This window comes from Catharus ustulatus, chromosome 6, assembly GCF_009819885.2.
Source record: "Catharus ustulatus isolate bCatUst1 chromosome 6, bCatUst1.pri.v2, whole genome shotgun sequence".
NCBI classification, from domain to species: Eukaryota; Metazoa; Chordata; class Aves; order Passeriformes; family Turdidae; genus Catharus; species Catharus ustulatus.
The window spans coordinates 15,369,718-15,394,445 of NC_046226.1; the positions used below are offsets into that span (position 1 = coordinate 15,369,718).

Sequence of the window (24,728 nt, forward strand, 5' to 3'; positions counted from 1 at the left end):
GCATCTGTGTATGCCTACTCAAATAAGCTGCTCATTAGTTGATGAAAGCAAATGATTAGTCAATGAAATTGAAAGTCAGCTGTATTTAAATATTTATTCTGAATAACTTAAGCTTTTATTTACTATTATAAATGTAATGCATCATTTTATTGAGTTACAAATTCTTTCCAAATACACCACAGTATGCAGGGGACAATTGTTCTACATAATTCATTTGAACAATTAATAAGGTAAATGGTGTGATTACTGCAGTGTTGATAGCTCTGATGCTATTCTCCTAATTAGTCAGATGCCTATGCTGTGGATCAACCTGAAAATGATACTAATGGATATAATTTACTTAGAAGTGAGTGGATGTACTTTTTCTAAGGAAAACTGTAAAAACAATCTAAGTTCCCAACTAATAGGGTAGTTTTATAATAACCCTAGATGTAATCTTTCCCAGTGTAAATCTGGGATGTTTACCAGTGTACATCAAAATTAGGGATGTTAATGTCTGATTTAATTGGACTTGCTATATTGGCATGTTAATGGTGGAGTAACTTACTTAAAAATGACTGATTATTCCTTGTTGGCAAAATAAATCATTTGATATCTAAAGACTTGTGGTAAGGTTGGGGGGGGGGGGGGGGGCGGGGTTTGTTTTGGTTTTTTTCTTTTTTAAAAGTCTGAAATATCTCGGCTTTTCCAAAACTTTGATTGCATTCATCTCTTTTTTGGTTTGCTTCTAGAAACTTTCTCCTTTCCTTTTAATTCCCTCATAACTAGGTTGAGTTCTTTGTCACTTGCATGCTCCCAGTGCTGCTTCTGATCCAGCCAGTGTGACTGTGCGTTCATTACAGTTGCCCTTCACTTCTGTGCTGCTTCATGGATGTCTTCAGAGTCTCTGTTTGATTGACCTCTGGAGAAACATAGTCTGACCTGCTGGCATTGGTCATCTGCAGAGTACTGTGCAAATAAATGAGGGTGAGAAAATGAGGGTATTCTTAATCCAGTACTCATCATTAAGTGAAAGAATTGAGGCGTGTGCAGAGAGACTGGAGGAGTGATGCAGTAATAACTGAATTTCGTTTTTTTCCCACATTTAGAATGGTAGAGATGTGTTGTACTGCTTATCTCATTCTTCTGTCCTTTCCAGGTTGTTCCTTGTCACTCACCAGGAATGTACCTGCCTGTTTTCTTTTGGTAGGTCTTAATATATCCAAAGTAGAAGCTGAGCACAGCAGCAGCTGAAAGGGGAGGTAGTCCAGGCTCTGCCAATGCAGCTGCCAGTCAGCCTCACAGAATTTGGCTGAATTTTTTTCTGAAAATTGAGAACTACTGAATTAAGAAAATCCTTCAAGAGTTTTTGCTCGTAGTTGCTTGATGTTGGCTGCTTAATGTTGCTGCAATCAAGCTACTGTACTTCTGGTAATTAGATGATACCAGGCATAATAATTGGTGGTTTGGCAACATCGATGCAAACTACAACTGACATCATAAGAACAGGACAGAATTCTTTCTTTCACTTTGTATTTTCTATTTCTTGATAACCAGGTTTTGTGGAGCTGGTAATCCTGAAAAAAGCAAAATCTGCTACGTTGTTCTTAGACAAGTATCTCTACTCAAACTTGTATGTTTGTGTTCTGCTCTGAAAATGCAGTTCACAACTGACTGAATTAGAGGACTATCTATTTTAATGCTACAGAAGAAAGGAGCTTTCTTCAACTGATGGCTGGGACTAAGGTCATGTACATATGTGTGTCTCTTCTAATGTAATATTGTGCCAGTAATACAAACAGGGTCTGGAATTGAAACGAATATAGGAATATATTAATTCTGTGTTGTGCTTAGCAGAAGGGTTAATTGACAGCTTTAGTACTATATTAACTTAGTTATGTTGCTTCCAGAACCCAACATATTGTCAGAAACCCTCAGTGGCACCATTTTCAGGGATTTAACTAATTTAAAACATTATTTCTCTGGCCTGAGTAGTTTTAGATAAATTAAATTATTGTTAAACAACTCCATTTTTTTATATTATTATCTTTCCTTCTAACTTGCCTCTATAATCTTTAAATGAGCTGTATCCAGTAAACCTCAACTACTTTAATGTCTGGAACAATCCTGTCATTTACATATCTGGGAATGCTTTTGGATACATGCAGGAATAGCTCTCACTCCATTCTGAAAAATGAAAGGTAAAAAAGTTACCTTCCCCTCATACCTCCCCACCTTTTTTTTTAATGATAGTTGTAGCAAAACAGCTTATTTCAGTTTTTGGTGCTTTTGTTACCATTCAAGGAGAAGGAACAACTTGGATTTTTTTTTTAACCCACGTAGTTAAGAGTATCCATCACTATGTATGTCACAAGCAGATCTGATGTGGAAAATTGGACTAATGCTGCACTGGACTGTATTCTACGTTTGGCATTTGGGAAAGATACCTATCAATATACACTCAGAATTCTCTTAAGGATACCTATTATCTCAATTTATTCTTCTTCATCTTGCATTTGTTCTACTGTGTAAGATTGATGGATGAATCAGGAATGGGTCTGTTTTCTGATTTGGACCTCTGTACTGCAAGGTTTAGTGGTGCTTAGTTGCAGCAGGATTGGAGCTAAGGGATCTTTATGAACTGGTTGAACCACCTCCCTGTTAGCAATGAAGTGTGTTTGACTTTGTTCCAGCTTTTGTGGTTGATCGTAATATGAAAAGCTTTCAAAGAAGGGAAGAAAATACAGGGCTTCTCAGTCAATATTTAGCCACCTATGATCACACATATTGGGGAGAAGAAGCTGTCCACATTACATTTTGTGGATCTTCAGTATTTTTATTTTTCAGATTCAGCTGGGATTCCATATTTACTCCTAATAATTTGATTTGAGGCATCTGTTAAAAAAGAAGCTTTAATTGAAGAAAAAAACATCTGGAATACTTAGCATAAGAGCAGTCCTCAGATCTGTGCAAATTGTTCCAGTTTTTCTTACTGATAGTTCAGGGCTGATGGTACACAGAACAAGCACATCTCATCTCGTAGGTATTTTTTACCATTTTACCTTAGATAAGGACTTCAGCTCTTCCATCACTACCTTTTTGCCAAGTAAATTGTTGAATATTTTAGGTTCAGTTTCAGTATTGTGTCAGTTGTTCTGGAACAACAGTGCTACAGGTAACCTGTGATATGAAACTGCTACATGAAACTTGAAGCATTGTACTGGTAAAATATAATATTTATGATTTTTCACCACTTTTGAACCCCAGATAGTGTGCTTTATTGGACAATATTGAAAAATAAAGATTGCATTTAAAGATAAAAGTCATTAATTGATTTGAGCTGCTCAAGTCTTATGTTGGTTTAACTGTAAAGAATGTGATGGAATGCTCATGTTCTACTCTAAATGCATGTATTTACATGGAGGGAAGTAACTATGTCTTCTCTACTTTGGAATTAAGTCAGATCATTTTACACAATGCACATTTATTCTGCTCATATCTGTGTGAGAACCCTTGCAACACTGTTGGTTTACCACAGAGCATTTTCATAGAATTGTAGAAATCCCTATGATTTAGGGAAAAGACCCCTAAAATCCAGCTATCAATGTAGGACTTCCCAGTCCACACAAAACCACGTCCATAAGTGCTGCATCTACACATTTTGTTAAACACCTCCAGGGGTGTGACTCAACATTTGTAGCATCTTCACCTTTACATATTATTACATGTTCCAAAAGAAAAATGGAGAAAACCCAACAACAAGCAAACAAAAAACTAAAACAAAAAAGAACAAGCCCAGTGACCTATGGAACGGTCTTGGAAGTTAATGTTTTTCTTCAATAAAATAATCAGTTAGGTTTTTTGGTTGTTGCGGGTTTTTTTCCTCTGCTGGTGCATTCTGGTGGCAGTTGAAGAACTTTGAATATCTTCTGAATTTGGGAGGAAGACGGTTTCTTTGTACAACATATTTTTATGAATTTAATACTAACTTCATCCCACCTTCTCATAAAATAAAATTCCAGTAATGTGCCCACAAGGTCATTTCAGGGAAAGGCCATGTGAAGGCAAGTAGTGTAACTGGTGAGAAGTCTTTCTTCTTTAGGATGAAATTAAAATTACAAAGTGTAAAATGTGGAACCAATAATGTACTAACCAACATCTAATACACATTTTAAGGTTGCACTAGAAAGAGTTGGTTTGATTCACCATTCATGATGAATACATTATTTTTTTGATGGTAGTTTTTTTGGAACTAAGTCTGGAACTCGAACACTGACTCTTGGGTGGTACATGAATTGATATGGCTGACTGCAGTAGATTTGAACTCTCGTTTTAGAATTGGTACAAGTTTTAGAGCTTGATTTACAATCCAAATGTCTGCTGACCTTGGATCGTACAATTACTGACTTAAGAGAAAGCATTTTGTAATGTAGGGAACTTAGTAATTTTGGATGTTGTGGCACAGTGATAACAGTGAACTGTTGAATACCCGTGTTTTGAGGAGCTTGACTTTCAGCCACATGCAGAGAAAGGGTTTATGTTTATGCAAATAATGGGATTAAAGTCTCTACATGGGGTTATATTCAGGGGGCAGCTGTTGCTTTTACTTATCCAAAGCAAGAATAATTAATGCTTTGGAACTGTACTTGCCTCACAGCTTGCCCCCAAATTGGGGAAGAGAGAAATCCTTGCTCTAATGTCTGCTTAATTGCCTTCCGGTAGAAAGATTTAAGTGCCTGAAAAGCTTGAACATAACCTTTAAATTAACTAAATCATCACAAGTAAATACTTTGGTACCCAAGTTAAATGACCAAATGATAAATAAATTCACAGATATGGTCAGTTATCCCTACTTGTGATACTGGTATTATACTTACCCATAAATTGGAATCTACACATGGAGCTGCAGTTTTTCTGTGCAGCATAAAACCTTCAAATATGTGGCATAATTTTAATTCTAATTGCTATTAAAACTAATAAATATGTTTGAGTGTTTGTATAGTTTGGGTGTTTTTTTATTTAGAGAGGTGTGTGTCCTGAGTGTAATCCTTTTTCCTGACTTCCTTGAAGGCTTCGGTCCTTGGATGTCAAAGAGTATTTGCTTTCAAATTAATATGAGGCAGAACGGAGTTTGTGGTATGGTTTCTGACATAACTTTATTGTTTGTACCATAATAAACCACAGAAAAACAGTTGAAATATGAAGTTGCTGGAATAACAAGAGGGAAGGGATAAGTCCTCTTTGTAGTCACCTCTTTCCCCCTTGACCTCAGCATCTGCGCCCAGCTGTGATTCTAGGGCAGGAAGCCACCCTCGATGTACTTTTTCTTCCCAATCATAAATGCAGTTTTAACCTTACACCCTAAAGATCATGCAGGGCTTTGTTCATCAGCTGTATTTGCATAAAGATTCACTAAATAAATGTGATTTTAAGAGTCTAGTGGCATAGAACTTACTACAAAATAACTTCATTTTCAAGTTAACAGTTTGAATAATGATTTAATTACTGTAGGGACTAAGAGTTTAATTTCATAGGGACTGTGTTTAATTTCATACTGTCAGAGGTGTTGAAGAGCAAGAATGATAGTCATTCGGATTTAGCCTATTGCTTATAGTGTGACAGCAGTTATTATACTGTAAATTTCAATTATCCTTTTTCTGGCCATCCTTTTTTAGTAACAAGTTAAGTATCATATGAATGATTATTTTGAAGGGCTGAATTGCAAACCCATACAATAAAAATAAAACTTGTTGATATATTCTGTGTTCTCTGCTATATTTGGATACTTGGTTTTTGCATTAGTAGTGTTTCAGTAGCAAATAGCCAAGATACTCGAAGATCTTGGCTGAGATTTGCAGAAGTAACTTGTGGTTGCTTGCAGATTTCTGGAGTGCTGGAGATTTGCAGAAGTGCCTGCTGCGTCACTTCTTGGACGCTTCTCTTGATGTCTTTATAGAAACTGATTTTTTTAATATGTTGGTGCTTTGAGTATTTATTGCGTTTGTAGTGTGTTTTGGAGTTAGATACTCAGTGTCTGCTTATCTTAGAACTCTTGCCTTCTGCCTGTTGATAAAATATGTGAATGTTTGTTGAGCTCTTAAAAGGTGACATTTAAAAAAAGGGGGAGCCTTGCCGATTGATAGAAGACATTGACATTCCTAAAAACTAGGTTTCTAATTTCTAGCATGTCACTAATTTTTCCTTTTTGTCTCTTTTACTTGTTTTTTTACAAGCTCCTCAGAAACTGTAGAGCGAGATGAGCGCTGTTTCTGTATTTGTTAGCGGTGTGAAGCGTTCGGGGCTGCGGGCTGCCCGGTGCCCGCGGGAAGGACGCACCGCGCTTTGTCTGCGCGGGTGCCCCAGCGCCATTTGCATGCTAATGGGATACACGCTGCGTTTTGTGCTAGGCCTTGACTGCATCTCAGGAATGTGGCCTGTCTGGTTTTAGGTTGGCATTCAAAGGGCCTACTGTAATTCCTGCCGGCCAATCGATGGATTAAAACCGCGCTCTTCTGGCTTCAGTGTGCCGAAGGAAGCGGTTGTGCTGGTGCAGAATTAGAATTGCAGTCTTTTTTGGTTCTCCAGATCTTACCTACTGCTCTGTGTTTTGTGTTTGCCATCTGCGATTTGGCACTGAAGTAAATTTGCTCTGTTAAGACACACATGCCGTATTAGCTTTACTGACAAAGGTTGAACCTTTCTTTCTGTTCATGTTTACTTTTTGCTGGGGTATCCAAATGCTGCATTGTTCTCTTCAGTTCTTTTAAATATATCGAGTGGAATGTATTTCTGTATTTTTACCGTGGAGGTGGCAATTTTCTGTTAGGTTGTTAGTTTATTTTCTGGTTCTGTGGAGTATATATTCTGGTTCACGTTTAGAGTGAATAAATGAATAAACTAGACATAACAGGAAGTTGCTATAATAAATCTAAGTTCTGCTTACTACATCTTAGAAGCAATTTGCTGTGTTTTGTGCTGAAAATAAAGGATGTATTTATGTATGCTGCAAACACAAATTTAAAATGTAGCCCAGGGAATAAATTTTTTGTCAGTCTGTTTTTAACATGAATGCAGTATCTATCAGATTTTCTGTGCTGCATTCCTTTTGTATTTTGTAAAACAAAACGATAACTGTTTACTTTGCTGGAAAACACATTCTTTCAGATCTTTCTCTTAAATGTGTTGAATAATGATTTTCTTCTGGATTTCCCTACTGTGTTAGGTGAAACATGCATGGAGCACAGGGGAGAAAAGCTGTGAATCTAGTTGGCCTTAGCTAGCAATTACTTTAGCAGAAAAAACAAAACATGTAAGTATCTCCTGAGCACTTGAGGGTAATCATTCAGATGTTGTCTGCATCCCTAGCCAAAAAGGGGCATATGATAATTAGATTTTGAAGGACCATGTGCTCTTGCTACAGAGCTAAATATTAAAATGCAAGAAAGCAGACTACCACATGGCATCGATGATTTTAATGGAAGTTCATGGTAAAATGCTCTCTCTTTATGTTGCCTTTTAGGTTACCTAGGGTGAAACAAAATTACAGGCTTGGAGACTCTGGAAAAGCTCAGCATCAGCGTTTGAGGTAAAATTGAACATACTGAACTAATCTTGGGAGTGTCCTCTTTGTTAGCTTTATGGAATTGATTGGAGGAGAAAGTTTCATCAGGACTCATTTTGTGTTTAAGTTTTCAGTATTGATTTTAAAAAATTTGACTTCACAATCTCTCTGAGAAAATTCACACTTTTAGGTGTATATATTGTGCAAATTTTTTATTTTATAGCTTTAAGAACACTCTGGATCTGCTTAAATATGGTATTTTTGCTTTAACTTGTAGTTCTATGTATATATAGTATATTTGGTATAAACATACATATATTTGGCTAATACGTATAGAAATTCACTGTCATTAATTTCTACCTTCTGAATTTTACTTTTATGGTTAAATCACCATCTTAAGTGCACAGCACTTTTACTAAAAAGACTGGTGTACTTTGAGAGAAATGGTTGTTGTTTTTTCATTAGTTGACTTTTCAAACTGAAATAGTTTAAAGAAGCTTGAATTCTGATTTTTTTTAAAAATGTCTAACTCAAAGTGAAAATGCATGTGAATGGAAAAAGCAGTACAGTTATACAAACCATGGTAAAACTATATCAAACACTCTACTCTTGTGTTTCTCACATGAACCAGTAATTATTGATAGTAACCTGGATATAGGACAAGGGAAGTATGAGCACATTTAAACTAAATTATCTCTTAAGTCTTTTAAATATGTTAAATTTTAGTTTCTCATAGTAAACTGAAATAATTCATGTTCAGAGTGAACCTAAATAGTTTGTTTCTGTCAGCAAGCTGTCATGTAGGCTCAACACATATAAATGTTTATAAGCAACTGAATTACCACAATTAATCTTGCTGTTGTATTGCACTTTTTAAATAATTTTTATAGTTCACAGGTTTTTGTTCTTGTTTTTTTAAGAGTCAAGGCTTGCAAATTATGTGATTAATCTACAAGCTGATATCATGATGTCAAAATGCAGTTCAGAAAGCATAAACACAGAGACTGCGGAAATTAAAACGGTAAGACTGCTTTGTAGTATGGGAGAAACAGGTTTTGATTTATCACTGCACTGTGTTGTCCTACTTTATATTTAAAGATGCTTCAGAACCATAGAGTTGAGCAACTTCCCTGTGTGAGTTTATAGAAATTGACTGAATTTCTTTGGAAAGAAAAGTGAACATAACTACTTCATTTCATACGTAGAAGTTCAGAAACACTTGCTCTGATACTTCTTATGAAACTGAATATGATTAGAAATCTATTCAATTTTTTAAAAGGATGTGTGTGTGTTTTTCTTGTGGATTTTGTATTTAAATGTGGTTGTGTTGGTGAAATATGATCAGTTTTTTACAAAAAAAAAAAAAAAGAGAGAGAGTTGACACAAGAGGTTAGAATTAGAATTGAATTCATATGTTGTTCCAGATAGGAGATGCAAAGTAAATGGTAAGGAAAAGAAATTACAGGTAAATTAAAGTCTTCGTTTTAATAGTGTGCTTCAGTTTGAAATATGAGTTCAACTAAAATAGGGAAAGATTCTATCTGGTTAAAACTACATAGCAGAAAAATGTGCTTTGATAGCATAGGGAAGACAGAAATGCATTTAGCTCCACTGGTGCTTACCTTGCATCTTAAATTCATATGCTTCATGCTTTATCTTTTGTCATATGTGTTAGGGAGGTGAAAGGAGTCTGCATAGCACCAGTTCTATACTACTGATTAAGCAACTGCATGATTAGGATCGTTGCACAGGCTTTGAACATGTCATTTAAAAACATGAAAGTTTGTTCCAGAATCTGGCTGCATGTCTGTGTTCTTTAAAGGAGAAACATCCCCTTTCTGAATGTTCATTCTGAATGACTGGTGCACTGCTATCACTAGAGATGTGCTTCAAAACTGATTTTTGTTTTTACATTTTATTGCTTTATTTGTAAATACCCTGCAGCCGGTGTGCTGATAAATAGTGGCATAATCCTTTTGCATTTGACTGTTCAGTGTGAAGCAGCACAACTCTTGTGTGAATGATGACTTGCTGGCTCTGTTGGTTGAGGGGGACAGATTACAGACTGGAAAAGCACAAACTTGGCTTTTGCCCAAGTCCAGGTTTGGTCATACTGAACACTAAATGAAGGACTTAAGGGGTTTTCTGGGTTTGCTAAGTGTCATGTTGTACTCCATTTCTCTCCTACAAACAGACACTTAGGAGGGGTCTGCAAGGAATTTCACCTGTTAACTGTTGTACTGCTTGTAGAAGTGCTTCAGAATCAGCCCATCCGAATGTAGAGCCTCAATTTAACTTTCATTTTAATAAACTCTAATGAAACTTTTCCTGGACAACAGAAACCAGCCGTCATTGTGCTGGTATGCCTTGGTAGGCTATTCAAGACCAGTGTTAGACAGGTTGTGTATCAGAAAAATAGAAAACATAGAATTCTTGTAGTTCCAAATGAATGTTCACAAAGAATATTTCTGATTGTGCTGGGGAAACAAGGGAAGATGGTCCTTAAAGGAATAGGGAAACAAGGGAAGATGGTCCTTAAAGGAATACTTATATTTGAGCTTTGTAAGCATCTAGGCCTTTTCTGCTTGGAAAGGAACACATCTGAAATACATTTCATTTCAGAAAATGGTAAGACCAAATGTAAAAATTGCTGTTAGGCAATGCATGGGATAAAGATCTTTGAAGGATGAGAGAGAAAGAATGTCTCATAAGATGTGTTCTGTGTTAAAGAGACCACAATATAAAAGAGATTTCTGATTCATTTTACTGAGTAATATTGACAGTTATTTGATATTTGAGTTTCAGACTTTTTTTTTTCAGAAAGAACTGGGGGTGTTTGGAGTTTTTAAGTTCTCTTAAGAGAATTAAAGCTACAGGAGTAATATTAGCAAAATAATTAACTTCTTTTTCTCGAAGTAGTGTGTTCTGGGCTGTCACTGAAAAGGTCAAATCTTTTAAAAAGTACACTTCTTTTAAAAGAAAGCTTTGAAACCAGACAATATAGAAATATTGCAAGTTCACCTAAACTGATGCAAACCCAGTTCTTGCCTCTGAATGCTTACAGTGTAAGTTGGTGTGGAACATTCTCAGTGACATTTTACATTTTGTATAGTAGCATTTACATTAATTTTCTACTTTGTATTTTGTATTTGTAATAGTTTAAAATTTTTCTTTGGTCCTCCTTTACCCCAGTAAGAATTTTCTGTGTTAGATCATTCAGCATGTTAATGTTTCATGTAGCACTTGAACACAGAAATTGCTATAAAGAAACTGCATTAACACTCTTCAGGTGTTCATGTAAGAGAATATTCAAGCAGTAAGGTTCTATTCATAATTTTTTATAAACTGTGGTTTATTTGCTTTGGAGTAAGTGGATTATTTTTATCTCTTGAGGTTAACTTGTTTTGGCTGCTGCTGAAAGTGTTTTTAGAGGATAAATTAGACATTCCTGGGCAAAGATGAAATCCTAAAGGATCAGAAATAATGTTTGTATCACAAGGATAATATTAGGTACAAATATTAGGTACAAACTTTACAAATCAGTATAGAAAGCAAATTAAATACATTGCAAATCACAATAAGAAATTTTTGTTGTTAATAGGAGATGATTATAGTTTTGCATTGATTTGTGAATACAGCACAAACTATGCTCACAAATGGTGGTAAAAACTTGAAAGGCTTTACTCTCTTCTCTGTATACCTCAGTGCCCTTCTATAAATGTTTTGAACTGTCCTTCAAGCAGGACTAGATCCAGGATGTCTCATTCCAGGTGCAGCCTCTTGTCAGTGTGGTTTGTATTCCTTAGTGCAGTAAACCTTGAATTTATTGTGCGCCAGGGGATGGCTTCAAATTGAATATAGTCATGTGACTGAAAAACCTACACCACAGTTCCAGATTTACTGCAGACTGGAAAAAATTGCTGTTGCATGCTGACCTCATTTCCAACATTGTATATTTTTCTGAAAAACAGTTCTTTAAATGATGGAATAGGGGGTTACTTTTAGCTCTGCAGTTCACTATCTGTTCACATAAATGTGTATTAAAATAAGGACATTAGGTTGTGAATTCTGCTCTTAAAGCTCTCAAGATTGATGGCCATGAAACGAATTATCACTATGATTTTAGTAGAACAAATAAGCTTGAGCACTGTCCTGCCTTATCCAGCTTCCATAACTAGTCTAGAGTCACAGGAGGTATGATTTGTTTCAGGTGATTCTTGCTCCAGATTCAGCTTCAGCACTCTTACAGTTTCTTGATTCTATCAGATTTCAAAATAATACAATGCACAAAGATGGAACATCTTAGCAAGTATCTTTATTACCCAAGTGATAAAGGCTGAGCAGGACTGGTTTGGCTTTTTGTTTTGTTTCACTGTTAACTAGTTTCAGTTAGCTCATGTTCAGTTTTCTGTCCACAGATTCTGAACATATGTGCTTACATCTCAAATGTTTGCAATTTAAAATCTGTTCTTCAAATAGATGTGTTCTTTCCCTTTTTATTTCTAGATGATCCTGTACTGCTTTTCTTTTATGGAAGAACTTGATATTTTTCCTTGCTCTTGAAATGGACACTCTAGAATGATACAATTCTGGCTTACTCCCATAATAATGTTGACAGTGATCTTGTCAGATCTTATATACTTCCAGTACAAATCACAGAAGTGAGGACCAGGACTAGGAAACCTTAGTGTAGCAGAATGAAACATGGATTTGGGAGGATAACTTTTTCCTTTTACCTGACTTTGCTTGAATTTCCACCCCCACTCCCCCCATACATTCTTTCAAATGTGTTGTGTCTCATGCAAGCTCAACCGAGGCATAACTGCAGTGACACACAATGCTGTTTTGGTCGTGTGTGCTTTTCAAGTTACAAATATGCATATACTTCTTCCTTCATACTTCAGAGGATTTTTTTAAGAATGCTTTTTGGTCTCAGTGACATGATTGTCTTTAAGAGACCATTCGTGAAGGGGTACAAACCAAAGCTGTAGTTTCAAGTGTATTTTGTTTCACAACCTTTCCAGATCAGGGTGGAACCATATGTAAGCATAAATCCTCTTGCTTCTTACAGCAGGGTAGCTAAACTGGTGTCACTGTTATTAGGAGCATAGCAAAAGAGGTGAATTATGTGTTATACTGAATCCTGTACTTGTTTTTTATTGGCAGCCTTTAAAAATAAGGTTGGTTTTCTCTCCTTAATTCCCTCCTGGTGATGTGATACAGCTATTTTATTTGTTCCCAAAGTTGTGTTTATCATTTGAGAGAGAAACAGTAGACAGATAGAACAGTAAGCAAAGAGGAGGAGCTGCTCATCTAAAGTGATTTATAAAACTGAAGTGGCTGCCTTATGTACAGGTATGATTGAGGAATCAGCTTTGGCTTTTACTATGGAAAATGTTTGAGTTTTTTTTCTCCTGGTCCATTCTAGCAATTATTATGACAATGAAATGTCATTTTAAACATTAGTTGTTTTTCACCAGTTGCTCAGTGTAAGTAGAGAAGCATGATTGAGACTATTTCGATGAAATACTGTAGTCATGTGAAAGATCTTTGTGTTCTTCAAACGCTGCAGGGGTTTGAACTGTACGATATTTAGGGTCCTTTGTAACCCAAACCATTCTGTGAGTCTAAGGATTTTGTCTGTGTTACCGGCTAGTGCTTCCAGTCACTGGAATACAAAAAGAGAAGCTAGACATATTAAAGGAGAGCATCTATAAGTTTGGAGTAGGGGGTGTTGGGGGTGACCCTTTTCCTGCTTTTTCTCCACTTTCCCTGTTCTCCTGCACCTAAACTGTCAGTTCATAAAAAAGCTTCACTATGGTTAGTAGTGAAGGCCATAATCATTTCCCCAGGTTAAAAGTTTTTATGTTGTGGGGTTTGTTTTATTTAGTAGGTTTCTTTGGTTTAGTTTTGTTTGTTTTAGCCTTGAGCATTCCTGACAAATAAATGTTTTCAACACACACACCCCCCACCAATAATGAGGACTTCATAGCCTCAGTGTTCACCGGTGCTCAGTTGTCATGAAGTTCTGAATGCTTTGTTTCTTTATAACTGTCTTTATGGAAGTTGGTGGTTAACCTGGTAGTGATTCCATTCTCTACCAGATTCATCGGCAATTATCTATAATGCTTATAATCTTATCAGAATCTGATAATTTTAAAATACTGACGTTCTTGTGTAGTTTCTGTTTTTTTCTTAGCAATTAGAATAAAACTCCTGTTTGTGTGTATTTGAAGCTTTAATTGGTCAAAGGCCTTTTTGGTTGGAAACAAAAATAGAAAATCTGATACTTGGGCCTGTGCTGTAAAATTCAGTGGTTTTCTTTCCTGAGGTAAAGCTAAGACAGCTTTACTTTTGAAAGTTTAAATTTAAAGTGAGATTCTGTTAGACCATGAGTGGAACTTCATATTAAAATGTGTGTGAGTAAATCCAAATGCCTGGAATGGGCATTGTCCTGTAATGTACAGCTCCTTCTGAATTTCTGGGGTACTTTGACAAGCACACATTTTCAAGTAGAGAAGTGTCTGTAAACCTAGAATTAACATTTTCCACTGAAAATAATATGAGAAGAAACACTTCAAGTAATGTCCTTTTCTTGATAAAAATTTTCTGTTATTGCTTGAGATTGCAGGTATATCTAATACTGTTTCATTTTCTTCTCATAGTAGGCTGTGCTGGAGCAAAAATGCAATGAAAGAAACACTGGATGAATGAATGAAAAGCCCTGCTTTGCAATCCCTCAGCATGGCGGGACTGCAGCTCATGACCCCCGCTTCCTCCCCAATGGGTCCATTTTTTGGACTACCATGGCAACAAGAAGCAATTCATGATAACATTTACACGCCAAGAAAATATCAGGTACTAGTGAGAGTACTAATACGGTAACATTAAAAGAAGTACAATTAAATCCATTAATTAATGGCAGGAGAACCCAGAGCAGGTGGAGAAGGTGCTGTGATGCACACTGTCAAGACATGTCTCACTCTTAGCTCCACCTATTGAGAGCTAATTCTTTAGTTTGACTTTGTTTGACATTTGTTATATCCCCCCTTCCCTCTTCTCAGTTTGCTCTAACAAGCAGAACAGCTTTTGAGCTGAGTGTTCTCCTGCCACTCTCTGCAGAATGCTGTTAGGAGCAAATGTGCATACATCATGTCTGCTTTCACCTCTCACTTTGTTTTCCATGTGGTGTACTAGTTTTGACTTTTAGTTCACATACTGGTCAAAGCAGCCCTCTAAAGTCAGAAACCCACCCCATCAGGGTACAGTAATTTCACGAATACAAGCCGCACCAATTTGACCAAAATTTTGGTGGAAACCCGGAAGTGCGGCTAATATTCCGGGGCGGCTAATCTATTAACAAAATTCTAAAAGCTGCCAACACGGAAGTGAGAGCCCGCGGCAGCCCCAAGCCAAGCTGGAGCCCGGCCGGCCCCGGCAGAGGTGGGAAAGCCTGGCAGAGGCGGGGCCAGCAGTGTGGGGGCGGGCGGCAGAGCCTGAGCCAGCAGGGCGGGGCAGGGAGGGCGGCAGAGCCTGAGCCAGCAGGGCGGGGGAGCCCGGGAGAACTGGGGCTAGCAGTGCAGGGGAGCATGGCAGAAGCAGGAAGGCCGGCGGGTGGGGCTGCCTGGCAGCCGGGGAAGCCCAGCAGAATCGGGGCCAGCAGCGTGGGGGAGCCCGGCGGTGCGGGGGCCTGCAGTGCCGGCCAGGGCGAGGAAACGCGGCGGCGGTGCAGACGGGAGGGGGCGGCCGGCGAGCCTGGTGGCGGCGGCGGCAGCCCTGCCGGCGGGGCGAGCGAAAGCGGCGCTCGCGAAGCGCCGCCGCCGCTCGCGAAGCGCCGCCGCTCGCGAGCGAAGCGCCGCCGCTCGCGAGCGAAGCGCCGCCGCCGCTCGCGGAAGCGCCGCGGCGAGCGAAGCGCCGCCGCGGCGAGCGAGCGAAGCGCCGCCGCGGCGAGCGAGCGCAGCGCCGCCGCGGCGAGCGAGCGCAGCGCCGCCGCCGCGGCGAGCGAGCGCAGCGCCGCCGCCGCTCGCGGAAGCGCCGCGGCGAGCGAAGCGCCGCCGCCGCTCGCGAGCGAAGCGCCGCCGCCGCTCGCGGAAGCGCCGCGGCGAGCGAAGCGCCGCCGCCGCTCGCGAGCGAAGCGCCGCCGCCGCTCGCGGAAGCGCCGCCGCCGCTCGCGGAAGCGCCGCGGCGAGCGAAGCGCCGCCGCCGCTCGCGAGCGAAGCGCCGCCGCGGCGAGCGAGCGCAGCGCCGCCGCGGCGACCGAGCGCAGCGCCGCCGCCGCTCGCGAGCGAAGCGCCGCCGCCGCTCGCGAGCGAAGCGCCGCCGCGGCGAGCGAGCGAAGCGCCGCCGCGGCGACCGAGCGCAGCGCCGCCGCGGCGACCGAGCGCAGCGCCGCCGCCGCTCGCGAGCGAAGCGCCGCCGCCGCTCGCGAGCGAAGCGCCGCCGCGGCGAGCGAGCGAAGCGCCGCCGCGGCGACCGAGCGCAGCGCCGCCGCCGCTCGCGAGCGAAGCGCCGCCGCGGCGACCGAGCGCAGCGCCGCCGCCGCTCGCGAGCGAAACGCCGCCGCCGCTCGCGAGCGAAGCGCCGCCGCCGCTCGCGAGCGCAGCGCCGCCGCCGCTCGCGAGCGAAGCGCCGCCGCCGCTCGCGAGCGAAGCGCCGCCGCCGCTCGCGAGCGAAGCGCCGCCGCGGCGACCGAGCGCAGCGCCGCCGCCGCTCGCGAGCGCAGCGCCGCCGCCGCTCGCGAGCGAAACGCCGCCGCCGCTCGCGAGCGAAGCGCCGCCGCCGCTCGCGAGCGAAGCGCCGTCGCCGCGAGCGAAAGCGCCGCCGCGAGCGAAAGCGCCGGGGGGCGGGCGCGGCGCTCGCGAGGCGCGGCGCAGGGCGAGCGAAAGCGGCAGCGGGGCGAGCGAAAGCGGCAGCGGGGCGGTGCTGACGGGAGAGGGGGGCCAGCGAGCCCGGCGGCGGCGGCAGCACCAGCCGGCCAGCCCCGCCGAGCCGTGGCGCTGAGCTGGGCCACCCGGCCCCGTCGGCAACCATGAGCGGGCCGAGCCTGCCTGGCCCCGCCCCGAGCCAGTAAAGCCCGCTATGCCGCGATCCTGTTACTAATTGGCCAATTTGTGAAAGCTGCGCACGGATTCTCGCGACGAACGAAAGTGCGGCTAATATTCGGGGTGCGGCTTATCTATTGACAAAGACAGCAACATTGTCGAGGCACCGGGGGTGCGGCTTATAATCCGTGCGGCTTGTATTCGTGAAACTACTGTACTCTGATTTTTCACCTAAGGGAGAATTGAGTTCTAGAATACCAGTTCTGTTTGCACTGCAGAGGTGTCCAGAGGCATTTTCTTAGCATTACTGAGAAACTTGATCTAGTCTACTTGCTTATTGGGCTGAATTGATGTGTGCAGTTAGATTTAAAAAGCTGTAACTTCTTTCTTCACACCATGTATACAGCAACAGAATCATCTATTAAAGACACATTCAGACACCTGAGAGTAGACTGTGGTACCTGAAGGATTTTAGATTTAAAAGCTGGGCTATATATAGTGTGTTAATATTTTTGAGGGACTGTGAGAATACATTGTTATGAAAGAGATGTGTTAATTATATGGCACTTGAAGGATCTCAAGCAATACTATTGACTTGTACTTGTCTGTAGTTTATTTATAATTTTTGTTATTTTTTTATCTGCTTTTTCACTGCATTGCTGTAAGTAAGGACATTATTATTTTTTTAAACCTAGGTTGAACTGCTTGAAGCAGCTTTGGATCATAATACAATAGTCTGCTTAAACACTGGCTCAGGGAAGACTTTTATTGCAGTACTACTCACTAAAGAGCTGTCCTATCAGATCAGGGGAGATTTCAACAAAAATGGAAAAAGAACTGTGTTCTTGGTCAACTCAGGTAAGAGGAAATGTTCCTAAACACACTGCTAGTTCTTCCATGGAATATTCTGTAACAGAAGTTCTGTGAAAACAAAGTTGGGAGAAACTTCTGCATGAAGTCTTCAACAGCAAGGATGTGATGCCTTTCATCTTTTGTTTCATCATCTGTTTAATATAATCTGTTTATAGATATAAGATGTTCTGTTTTCTATTTTAAAGTTGAGACATTGAATCTGAAATGCAATTTAGCTACCAATCTGTTTCCTTTATGTGGTTTTGCATAGAGGCGGTTGCCATGTACACATGGTTTAACACTAGTCTAAGCTAAAGATCACATTATCAAATGTGGTGCTAGGTCATATGACACACATCTTACACATTGAAGTATGGGAAGACTTTTATGTAAATGAGATTTATTTTTTTCCTTAAGCAAATCAAGTTGCTCAACAAGTGTCAGCTGTCAGGACACATTCAGACCTTAAAGTGGGAGAGTATTCAAGTTTGGAGATAACTGAATCATGGACAAAAGAGAAGTGGAGTCAGGAATTCTCTAAGCATCAGGTAATGTATTAAGTAAAAACTATAAGCAAAGCATACAGAGAATTAGGTTGGATCAGAAGTGATCCCTTTGAATTATACATTCAGTTATTTTTAAAAAAAACGCTCAGCATATTGTTAATATTTGTATGTTAATTTTGAGGCAAATATATGTAGGTGTTTTCAGGTTGGTTTTAAAAAACCATCCTCTTCAGTCTCCCTGACTTGCTGTTCATTGTGTTGATTGCAGAAGAAATTCTGAGTGTGCATACTATACTTCAAATGCTGTTAAAATTTTATTAAATGTTACGATTTTGGAGTTTACTTTCTGGTGATCAGTGATGCTCTATGGAATAGGTCTGACAAACTCTGACAGAAGAAAATGTTACTATACTTAGTGAAGTTCAAAGTGAGTGTAAAAACTACATAATTTTATCAATAAACTCAATTTTTATGTGTTAGTGTACAAGAAATAAGTTTTTCTTTAAAAAAGATTTTGATAACATCCAGCTTATGTTACAGCTGCAAATAGTTAAGACCTTATGAAGAACTATCTTGCCAGAGACATGATGATGGGACATATATAAGGATACTACATTTATTAGGATTTAATGATACTTTTCTGTGTGGTCTCATTGGTGTTGAGATTGTTGTATTCATTTTTTATCTGGGCATGTGACTGGAGTGATACAGACAGATATATTTAAATACACCATTCAGACAGATGGCTTTCTCCAGTAGAGAATGTTTTATTCTTTTTTGTCCTTACCTGATACAGGTAGATGAATAGGGGTTGGTATTTGCCAGTGCTGTCTTACTAGACTTGCAGGAGGCTTCTTCTCCTTCACCTTGACCTAAGACAACTTGTGCTTTTCTTGTACTGACATTGTTTTCCTTTCAATCTAGGTTCTGGTTATGACATGTCATGTTGCTTTGACTGTTTTGAGAAATGAGTATTTATCCCTGTCAAATATTAATCTTCTGGTGTTTGATGAGTGCCATCTTGCAATCCAGGATCATCCATACCGTGAAATTATGAAGGTGCATTTATTGGGTGAATGTTTAATATACTTGGTTGAGGACGAAAAGTCAGTGGGAGGACTGGAGAATTGGGAAGCATTTAAGGCAACTTTTGCTACCAAAAAAAAAATATTAGTGGAACCAATGTTATCATGTTACTGGGACTGTGAAATTACTGTATTAAGATTTTAGTGATACTATGTGGTAGAAAAATAATGTGTTTACTGTATTTTACAGTGGGGATTAAAGAAAAATCTGTCTTTAACAGAGAAGCTAAAATCATTGAATTACGGGAATTTTAAAAATTCACTGTTAAAATAATTGAGTTAGGGGATGGGATATGTTAATCAGTTTTTATTATTTTTAAAAATACTGATCTCTAAAGTTGTTTCTGGGGCTCTTTCCAGAATATTATTGGCTCTATGTTGTTTTTGGCTTGTAAGCAAGAGATACGTGCATAATAAGTATCTTTCCAAGTCTCTTTTTAAGTGCACATGCCTTTTTATATGGTGTGGAAGTATTATGTTATGTATTGTAAGTGTGACAAGAATATTCTGTTTAATACTAACTGTTTCTGTTTTTCCATGTTGTAAATAAACATATTATTTCTATGTTCTTTTGCAACTCCCGCTATTGAAATAAAAGTTTCCAGCCTTAGCATCATAGGTTTGCAGGTAGATTAACAGGGTACCTTTCATAAATAATTTAACTTGATTTTATTTTGCAGATCTGTGAGGATTATCCATCATGTCCTCGAATTTTGGGATTGACAGCTTCCATTTTAAATGGGAAATGTGATCCTGCTGAGTTAGAGGAGAAGATCCAGAAACTGGAGCAAATTTTGAAGAGCAATGCTGAAACTGCAACTGATTTGGTGGTTTTAGACAGGTGTGTTTTATAATGATTGTTGGTAAATTTTCATTTTGGATAGGGGAATATACCAGTCGCAATGGTTCATCTTTTAAATTTTAGAAAAGTTTGTGTGTATATGATGCTGCTGTTCCATTTAGGGTGAAGATGGAATGTGAAATGGTTTTTGAGTATAAAGGCTGATTGCCTTGGTAGAGAGAGATTTTCTGTAGTTAAAAAACAAAACAAACAGACACAACAAAATGGATCCTCAAAAAAAAAAAAACCAAAAGAAAACCGCAACCCAAAGCAACCAAAAAAATCCTTCAACACACCACCAAGCTAAAAAACTGACATTTCACAAAATATTTCTGAACTTTTAAAATGCACTCTTTTGTGTGGAGTGTAACTACTTCATGCCCAATGTATATTGTAATATCACTATTTAGCAAAATGTGGCAACATCCACAGTACAATGTGCTCTTAATGCCAGAGAAAATGCCTTTTTTTTCCCCCAAATAGTCTGGATTTCAAAGGCTAATGAAAGATAGAGGGAGATGAGAGGAGGCAGTAAATACTTAAATAACAGAGCAAGTGAGTTACAGAATCTAGAATCCTGTGAGTGTTGTTTAAACTAAAGGTGGTGATAATGCAATGACTTGTAGTCGGACAAATTAGGGTGAAATGATTGCTATATAGCATGTTTTCTTCTACCCCTGTACTGTATTATTGAGTTTCAGGCAAAGTTAAGGGTGGTTTTTTCAAGGTATGGAACAGGTGTAAATGTTTTAAATGTATTTTTTTGAACTTGCTTGAACCATTTCTTTTTAAGAATTTCTTGGTGCCATTCAAGAATAGTAATTATTTTACTTGTGTAAATGTATATATAGCCATAAATTGGCATTATGTGGATTGATTTTCTTTTGTACAGCAAGGGAGTGCACTATGGATAAACAAGTGAAGAAGTTGGTGAAGTAAATAGAATTTGCTTATTTTTTTCAATATTTGAAATGAGAATAACAGTATTAACCTTCTTTTTGGGAGTATATTAGAACAGTATCTAGAATGAAGTAGATCAGTATTTTGGGTGGTGGAAGTTTTTCTGAAGGGTTTGACTGTATAACTTTTAATAATTATTGATTCATGGTGGGGAGAGAAATGTTCTTGAATATACATCATGTTGCTGTTGCATTTGCTGTATAACCTTAGAAGCTGAAATAGCTCTGGCTTTCAGAAGCTGTGTTTAACTTGATCTTTGTCCTCATTAAGATATACTTCTCAGCCATGTGAGATTGTTGTAGACTGTGGACCATATACTGACAAAAGTGGGTTGTATGGAAGATTATTAAAGGAATTGGATGAAGCACTTGATTTTCTAAATGACTGCAACATATCTGTACATTCAAAAGAAAGAGATTCTACCTTAATTTCTAAGCAGGTAAGGATATCAGAAAATGTGTGTGAAACCTGGGGAATAGAAATCTTGCTACTGTTTTTCTTTGCTATGTATGCTGTGTAACTGAAACCTCCTTAGCTAGCCATCCTTGATTATCTGAAGCAAAACAACCTCTGATTTTTGTGTTCATTAACATGCAATTTTCATAAATGAGTGGGGCTTCAGTGTCAGGCATTGATTAGAATTTCATTTAGTTTGAGATTCAGATTTGCTGAAAGTACTAAAGCAGGTCTGCACCCTGATATTGTAGGTCCTTATCTCTGAAGTCAAGAATTTGACATTTTTGCAATCTCCTATGACCTTTGAATAATTCACTACAGAAAAGGAAATAATGCTTCAGGAAGAATTTGGACTGTACCCCATTGTATTAAAAGTTGATAAAGGAAGAATTTAGGCAAAAATTCCAACTGGAGATGTATGGTGTCTGTAGTTTATCTTAGAGCGGTATTGGACTAGTGCCACATCTTGCTGGAATGGGATCTGAATCTCAGGCTTACCCCTGACTTTCTCTGCGTTTCCTCTGTGTTCTGATCTTTGGCAGAGGATGGTCCAGAAGGTGTGGAGCGTTATCAGCTCCACACAGGCTCTCACACACCCCATCTTACACAAGGGGTCCAGGTACCTTTTTTAACCCTGCTTGGCCTTCCTGCTTTGGAATTGCCTGCTAAGGTACAGCTGTGTAGGTATGTAAGTCTTAGAACAAGAAGTCAGTAGTGAAGTCACTACTGTGGCTATTCCTGTAACTGTCCACTAGAAATTTGGAGAATGTATTTGTTCAGCCCAAAATACTCCAGTTTCCTTTAGCATTCTTAGAAACTGGGGGCTCTGACACTGTCTATAAATATTATTTGTGCCAGAGGGAAAGATGGTACATAAGGCAGCCTATCACAGTGCATGGGAATTGGAAATCCTGGTTACTTCTGTGGTCAACTTAAACCATGCTGGACTAAAATACATAAGGAATGCTGGCTGGAGGTGATCTTCATGGCTTGCAGAATCCAGAAGAGTGGATTAACTCTCCTGTGCTTGTTTTAAACCAGTAGCTCTCCAAGAAGGTGGAGACACCCATGTTAAGGAAAAAAAAAAGTTTCAGACTGAGGTGCTTTATGTCTTGGCAACATAGTTTCAAGCCTCTGTATGCTGTTACAATTAGAATAGGTAGCTTTGCCCTTAAAACTAATAAACTTCACAGAGGATAGGATAGCATCGAGAGGATGATAGCCTGTTCTTTAGTTCCACACAGAAGGGAAGAAGGAAGAGAAATTAAAGCAGCAGCTGAAAACCAGCATCCTGACTGTTATAGTTCAGTTGTAGTTCTTCTGGTACAATATAGGGCATCCAAATGATAAGTTCTATTAATAGTCTCTTGAATTCCATTTCTGAATTCCTAGTTTATTGTCTGACAACTTCACTCTTCCGGAGGAAGCAACTTCTCATCAGATAAGATTATGATGGTATTCTAATGCCCAGTCTGTTTTCTATTAATAGATATAGTTCTCTCTTTTTACTATTCCACCCACACATACAGATTACTATGTTCTGGTTTTCCTTTGAAAGGATAGACTTCCTAAAGCTACCTTAAGGCCAGCATGCAACTTTGTGGTTATATACTTCTGAAATCCTGCCAGCTATCAGTAGTAAATAAAGTGAAAATGCCCAGTAAAGTGTTTATTCTATTAGTTCTATGTTATATAATAAAAATAAGAATTTTTACTTTGTTTATCTAACTGCTTCAAAAAGTATTTTTAGTATAAATTCCAAATTGCAGTTCTAAAAAATAGCAAAATTTTGATTAGGCTTGGGGTTTTTGGAGATTCAGAATTGAACAGTTTGAAGTTGATTGGTAGTAATTTAAGGGGGGAGGGGGGAACTTGCTCCATTAGAAACACCAAATTTCCCATGGTCATCTATATAAGAAAAGCAGACTTCTGCATTTTCTTTAAAGTAGAAAAATTGTCATAGTCCTTACAAGTCTGTGCTGTAAGAGAAAAAAGCCCCTAGTCTTAAATGAATAGTTCATGAATGTACTCTCTGAACTGATACTTGAATTCATTTGTTGTAGATATTGTCAGACTGTCGAGCTGTGTTGGTTGTTCTGGGACCGTGGTGTGCAGATAAGGTAGCTGGGATGATGGTGAGAGAGCTGCAGAAGTATATCAAACATGAACAAGAGGAGCTGCACAGGAAATTTTTATTGTTTACAGACACTTTCCTAAGGAAAATACATGCACTCTGTGAAGAGCACTTCTCGCCTGCCTCACTTGACCTGAAATTTGTGACCCCAAAAGTAATAAAGCTGCTTGAAATCTTGCGCAAATACAAACCATATGAACGGCAGCAGTTTGAAAGTGTTGAATGGTATAACAATAGGAATCAGGATAATTACGTATCTTGGAGTGATTCTGAAGATGATGATGAGGATGAAGAAATTGAGGAGAAAGAGAAGCCAGAGACTAATTTCCCATCTCCCTTTACTAATATTTTATGTGGAATTATTTTTGTGGAAAGAAGATACACAGCAGTTGTTCTAAATAGGTAAAGCTTTTTGTTTAAAAAAAATATTCTGAAGAAAAAAGGCAGACTGAACTGCCAGGATGTTAATATCATGAATATGTAGGGGATTGCCTTTTATTTTCAGACTTCTATTCATAAAGTTGTTTTAGGAGATCATGAAATATTTCTAACGCATATGGGAAGAGCATATGTCTTTGAAAGTTGTACTCAAGGACTTGTTTCAGATCTGAGTTTTTAATCTGATTCCTTTAGAAGGCAAAATGTGAAATACTGTATTAAACCTGTAAAATAAGCATATACTGATTTGTTGTAATAGGTCTTTAGATTTATATTTGCAATGAATGTTTCAAACTTCTCTAGCCTACTGTGTGCAATAGTTCTGGAAATCTCAGCATTACCCTATTAAATCACAATGTTATATGAACCAAGTCTAGAGAGAATCAAATTTACTCTTGCACAAATATCTCTCAGTTGATGTTTATAAAGCACCTATTTAGTCAAACACTAAGTGCTTTCTTGAAGTCTCCACCAAGAAAAATATGAATGTGGGAGTAATTGCCTACTGGCAATATTGTAGCTCCTTATCAGTTCATATTCTTGAATGTGATATATGTTAGTTATGTATAATACTTAATTGTTAAAAGCTATTTGCCACAGGCTGTGAATGATGTGATTGATTCACCTATCCTGGTTTTGGTTTTTGATAGGTTTCCCTGATAGGGTAGCAAATGTCCTGTGCGAGGTGCTCATTGCCTTCTGGATACCTCTGAATCTGACTCCTTTGTTGGTACATTTTTGCTCGAGTTAATAAGTGCATAACTTATTGTAACTTTGATCTGCAGGCTTACCTATGTTTTTTTAATCAACTTTTATCTTTTCTTTCCCTTTTCTGCATTTTAAATATGTTCACATAAATCTGCAGTATGAGGCAA

The 24,728-nt window shown here is 39.2% G+C and overlaps 1 protein-coding gene across 2 annotated transcripts in view; it reads left to right on the forward strand.

The window, feature by feature from the left end:
* DICER1 (dicer 1, ribonuclease III) overlaps positions 1-24,728 on the forward strand; it is a 66,180-nt gene that overhangs the window by 9,718 nt on the left and 31,734 nt on the right. Inside the window, exons 2-10 of one of the 2 annotated variants that reach the window (XM_033061833.2) lie at positions 7,499-7,564; positions 8,461-8,561; positions 14,209-14,398; positions 17,277-17,439; positions 17,851-17,981; positions 18,864-18,998; positions 19,705-19,865; positions 21,096-21,264; positions 23,345-23,817. In XM_033061833.2, the coding sequence (XP_032917724.1) occupies positions 14,255-14,398; positions 17,277-17,439; positions 17,851-17,981; positions 18,864-18,998; positions 19,705-19,865; positions 21,096-21,264; positions 23,345-23,817 (1,376 nt within the window). In that variant the 5' untranslated portion in view covers positions 7,499-7,564; positions 8,461-8,561; positions 14,209-14,254. Of the gene's footprint in view, positions 1-7,498; positions 7,565-8,460; positions 8,562-14,205; positions 14,399-17,276; positions 17,440-17,850; positions 17,982-18,863; positions 18,999-19,704; positions 19,866-21,095; positions 21,265-23,344; positions 23,818-24,728 lie in introns of both variants that reach the window. The other variant, XM_033061829.1, reaches the window with a different exon arrangement.